Source organism: Cariama cristata, unplaced genomic scaffold (assembly GCF_000690535.1).
Source record: "Cariama cristata isolate BGI_N322 unplaced genomic scaffold, ASM69053v1 scaffold18425, whole genome shotgun sequence".
NCBI lineage: Eukaryota > Metazoa > Chordata > Aves > Cariamiformes > Cariamidae > Cariama > Cariama cristata.
The window spans coordinates 5,728-10,678 of NW_009615955.1; the positions used below are offsets into that span (position 1 = coordinate 5,728).

The following is a 4,951-nucleotide window of genomic DNA, read 5'->3' on the forward strand; positions in this document are numbered from 1 at the left end:
AGCAAGACTGCAGGACAATGAAACTGCATACAATTTGTGGAATACTGGATGATAGCTTTATCATAAATTAGAGAAGTGACTACAACAAACGGACAGAAAGGACCAGGACAGAAATAGCAAACAAACAGTGGAATGCTGTTTTGCTAATGAAGCCCTTAGCACTACTATGTATTAGTTTGGTTACTTTGCTAAAAACACATGTCCCTTTTCCTTGTCTGTCAACTTTTACCACCCCTCAAATACTTAAGAATACTTTCTGGGCACAGCATTTCAGTTTTTTATTTCAAAATATAAGCTCAAAATAGAGTGTGTTAAGGAAAAAAGCAGACTGTAGCCTCAGCACTTAACTGTAGCCCCAACACTTCATTTGGATACCAGCTAACACTACACACACTTCGTAATACATTTCAAACTACTTCAGATAGCCAAAATCTCTCTTCCTAACTTTCAAATATTAAATATACTTACCCTGGGGCAATTAAATAAATAGCCACCAGCTCCACCCAACAAGCATATTTACTGGGTATCTGCAATCCAAGGACACTGCTGACTCTTCCTGGATTGTAATGGTTGTTAAGAACTTTCAAAGCAAACAAGACTCCTGCAAACAAGAAGAAATCACATAGAAGTACTTGTGCCCAACTAATAAAGACATACAAACAACTTAACTACTGAAACTGAAGAACCATGCAGTTTCACAGCACCATGAAGCATTCTCTCGCATGCCAGAACAACAGTTCTGTTTTTTCAGTGATACTTTTCAGTGACTTAAAAAAAAATTTTTAAATTACATATTTGAGCAACAGCCAGTTCTAAGTTGCTTTTTAATATGCCTACTTACTGTAGGTATTCAAAACAATACAAACAATTTTAAAACAGAGTTCTAGTTGAAATAGTTGACAAAATTATTGAACTCAAAAAAATGTTCCATGATGTAACAAAAGCCACTACTGAAAACAAGACAGATACATGTGAAGCTCAACAGTAGGCTCAAATTCTGAATTAATGAAAAATCATCTTACATATACTCCAGAATCACTTGTTTCTGAAAAAAAAAGTAGATAAATCACCTTTAATCACAACAAATAATCATTCATTTCTAACTGCAACTGTTTTATCATGCAAGCAACAGCCGATATGACGGAATGAATTCGCATAATTTACTGGAACTTCCAAAATGTTTTTGAAAAAGTTCCTCTCAAAAGAAAGCCCACACAGTTGTCTGGGGAAAAAAAATCTGAAAAATCAACAATTAAAAGATTTGACATTGAAAAGATAGCAGAGTTGAACATCAATACAGTTATAATAAATAAAACCATGAAAAAGGTTTCCTTCCCCTTCTAACACCACAGAAAACAAGAGACAGCAAAATTCCTTAATCTATCCAAGTGATGTAAATATTGTTATTGTAGGATCAAATATAAACAGGAATGTGTGTAGGCACACACACACTCATGCTATTTGCTACTGATAAAATCGGACTTGTTCAGAAACTATAAATTTACTAAAAGGGAGAAATATTCAATAGTAGGAGTGTAGTTTAGGAGTGATCTCCATCCGATCCACTCCTAGCTCAACAGAACCCTGTCTGTACAGCTTGATTTCTTTTTTTTAATACATTTAAGTGTCCATTGGAACTGCCTGACCTGGTGTATTGTCAGGTTCCATCCAGGGGGACAAGGGGCAGGTCTGTTTCATCCACTTAAAATAAAACTAAATTTAAAAAAAATCCAGGCATCCTAAAACTCTTAAAACCTGTTAAAGTGAAAGGGTCATAAATGGGCATACAGGCTGGCTCTTAAAGAAATAGTTATCAGGAAAATGCTCATATTTTCTTCAACAGCTGTTCCATATACATGGCACCTGTCCCAACTGAAGAGAAATTACTTATGCTGAAGGTTATGCTCAGAATGTTGAAGGTTTAGAAAGATCAACTATGGATGCTAACTCTGTTAGAGCTACTTTAATCTGCTGCCCAAATAAAGGTCAAATGCACATGCACATAGACTGCAGTCCCACATTTCCAAGCTTTGAATACTCAAAAGATGCTGCAGAAGGTAAGTGACATCAGAACAGGTTGCAATATTCAATGCTAGATCTGATTCACCTTGCAGAACATGTAAATTAAAAATCCAATTAGGTAATCCCTAAACTGACAAAAAGCTTGACTTCTGCACAAACGGTTTAGTAGTTTAGAGGTCTAGCCAATATTGTAGTCTGGTTGACATTAATCTTTTGTAAGGAATGAAATGGGGACCCCACCTGGCCCATCATCAGTGCTTGCCCTGCCTGCCAGCACCATGGCTCTTCAGTAACTTGGTCCCTTTTGCTGTAAAGCATGGGAAGCCATAAACCTGCACCACGTGGATAATTAAATCATTAAATCTAACTTCCATTCTACTGGTTCAAGGAAAGGGACATAGAAGTTGCTATCTGGCTAAGTGAGAAGCTGGAGACTAATCTGGTGAAAAAAACCTTACAGTGAAATCTCAACACTAGCCAATTATATGTTAGTATCATATTCCCAGTTATATAGTATAAAGAGGTTTCATCATAAGTTCTTGAAATAACCACGCTTCTCATTCCTACTAAGAACTGGGTTGATACTAAGCTGTTCTAAGGTATGGACTGATAGGAACATACAGGAAAAACCTCACATGAATGGTGTGTCATATAAGTGAATACCCAAACCAGACTCTTCTTCACAACTTCTAGGTCTCAACTTCTCATCCTACAGTCCAGGATGATTCTAAGAATAGGTTCAAAAAGAAGCTTGATGGCAGCATCTCCCAGTTGTTCACAGAGAGTAACATTACAGAGCACACTTCCCCCACAAATCACCCAGCAATAGCTGGAGTACTGTGTAAGAGCTAACCCTAGAAAGTCCAGCTGAGACTGAACAGAGCACACACATTTCAACCATTTCACCACTAACAATAAATATTCCGTAGGCTTCTGCAGTCACTGTTAGGGAACAGCAAGAGTGGTATGCTCCACAAAGGAAGGGTATCCAAAGGGAACAGGGAGGCAGGCAGGCGGGAACATTCCCAGTAGGGGTCCAGTCCCATAGTCCTTGGGGTAAAGCACACAGGGCAGGCTGGTGACGGCAAGTGTGGTTAGCCAGGAGCCCGGGTGACCAGGCACATCCTCCTGACAAAGCAGGGCCAAAGACAGTCAGGAAGCCAAGTCAGGGTCCAGGTCAGAGAAGCACATGGCCAGGCACAGAGGTAACGTAGCTCAGACAGGGACAACGCAGAGAGCAACAGGGTAAAAGGCCCCCATGGGGTCAGGCTTCTCTCAGCCATCTCACATACCTCTTTTCCCACTAGTCTGAGGTCGGTCACAGCCACCCCATATCAGAGCTGACCTTGAGCATAGGCAGTCAAACACCTCAGGGGAAGAAGCTCTACTCAGGGCCCCTGCAGCCACCATAAAGGCCAATATTAGAACTGGGCATGTCTTGTCACCAAAGGGTGGATGACCAGAGAATACCGGAAGCTCCAAACGAGCAACTACCAGGATATTCCAGCTAGTACCGATTTGAGTATTACAAGAAACTCTCAGAGGTGTTGAAGTACATTTCTCAGAGGCTGAAAAGGAAGGCTTGTCTTCTAATACTAGGACCCAACGACAGCAAGGAAAAACACTACATATCTAGAAGAGCAGTGCTACTTCTCCACTTGACCGCAGATATTTATTTTTTTTAAAGAGGAGTTCATTGACTTGAAACTTCGATCTCCTAAATGAGAAGATCAGACCATTACTGGAAGATGACCAAAATCAGGTGCCTGGATGTTTCTAGTCGAAACAAACCTAGGGGACTCTCTCTAAAGACAGGCATGAATAACCCATAATTTGAAGATAAAAATTTTAAAGTGATAGGCTTTTCCAGAACCTACCTAATGGGAATTATTGACATCATAAAATCAAAAGCTTCAGACTTCAAATAGTCAGTGACATTAAACAGAAAACATAATTCTACTGGGATGATTGTATTTTTCACATTCTCAGGTAAAGACACTGCTAGTCACAAGAAAATGAATGGAACCACATCATATTCATACCCAGAAGACATGCTTTAAATTAAAAATAGGACAACTTTACTGACATAACAACCACATACATACATATGGCTGTACACCTATCCATTTTCTGCATTCAGCAAACATTGCTATATAGTAGCTATAAATATCAATTTTACATTTGTAAATTGGACCAACTATGTGCCTTACCTGAAAAACCTACAGCACAAATCATCTCATATGAAGGATCATCCAGAATTTTCATGAGCATGAATTCCAGCACCATATAAACAACCCCGATCAGCACTGAAAATACTGCAATTATGTATGCAAACCATATGCTCTTAAGCTTTTTTTCCAGCATTATCCCCTTCCAAAGCATGGAAATCATGTTGTAATATAAATGCCAGTCATCTGCATGGTGGACAGGAGAAAGCAGTAAACGTTGCCAGTTCTTTCTGTAGAAGACTTCATTTACACTGACACACACTTCAGGCAGTGGCCTCACAGGATTCAGAAAGAGAAAAATATTCAGTGCAAGTACCCCAAGGGTAACAGAAGGAATGTTCTGGAGTCCAACTTGAGAAATGTGATAAAGCAGCAAAAGCAGTCCAGCATTCACTCTTCCCTGCCTTCGTTGCATTATTACTTGGTACTCAAAGAAATGTGAAGGTAATTCCAATTTCTAGTCTTCTGTTCGAATTCAAAACCATACAAGCTTGGGAAATTCTGGAAGAAAAAAGATAACTTCGTTATTATATATATACAGTGGTGTTTTCAAGCTCAACACCACCTTTTTTTCTTTAAACACAGTAAATTCTTCAAGCTAATCACGAGACCTCTTTTTTAAATCAGAACAAAAATTCAAATGAGAAAAAAACCCCTCACAAATTTTAAACCGGTTTAAGACACAAATAAAAGGGACAACA

General features: G+C 38.9%; 1 protein-coding gene across 1 annotated transcript; it reads right to left on the reverse strand.

Moving 5' to 3' along the window:
• Window positions 1-464: 464 nt before the first annotated feature.
• On the reverse strand, window positions 465-4,665 carry RHBDD1 (rhomboid domain containing 1). The gene is made up of 2 exons (XM_009700000.1): window positions 4,233-4,665; window positions 465-601 (listed from the first exon to the last, which is right to left on the reverse strand). Exons 1-2 carry the CDS (start codon window positions 4,663-4,665, stop codon window positions 465-467), a joined length of 570 nt encoding a protein of 189 aa, XP_009698302.1.
• Window positions 4,666-4,951: the final 286 nt, after the last annotated feature.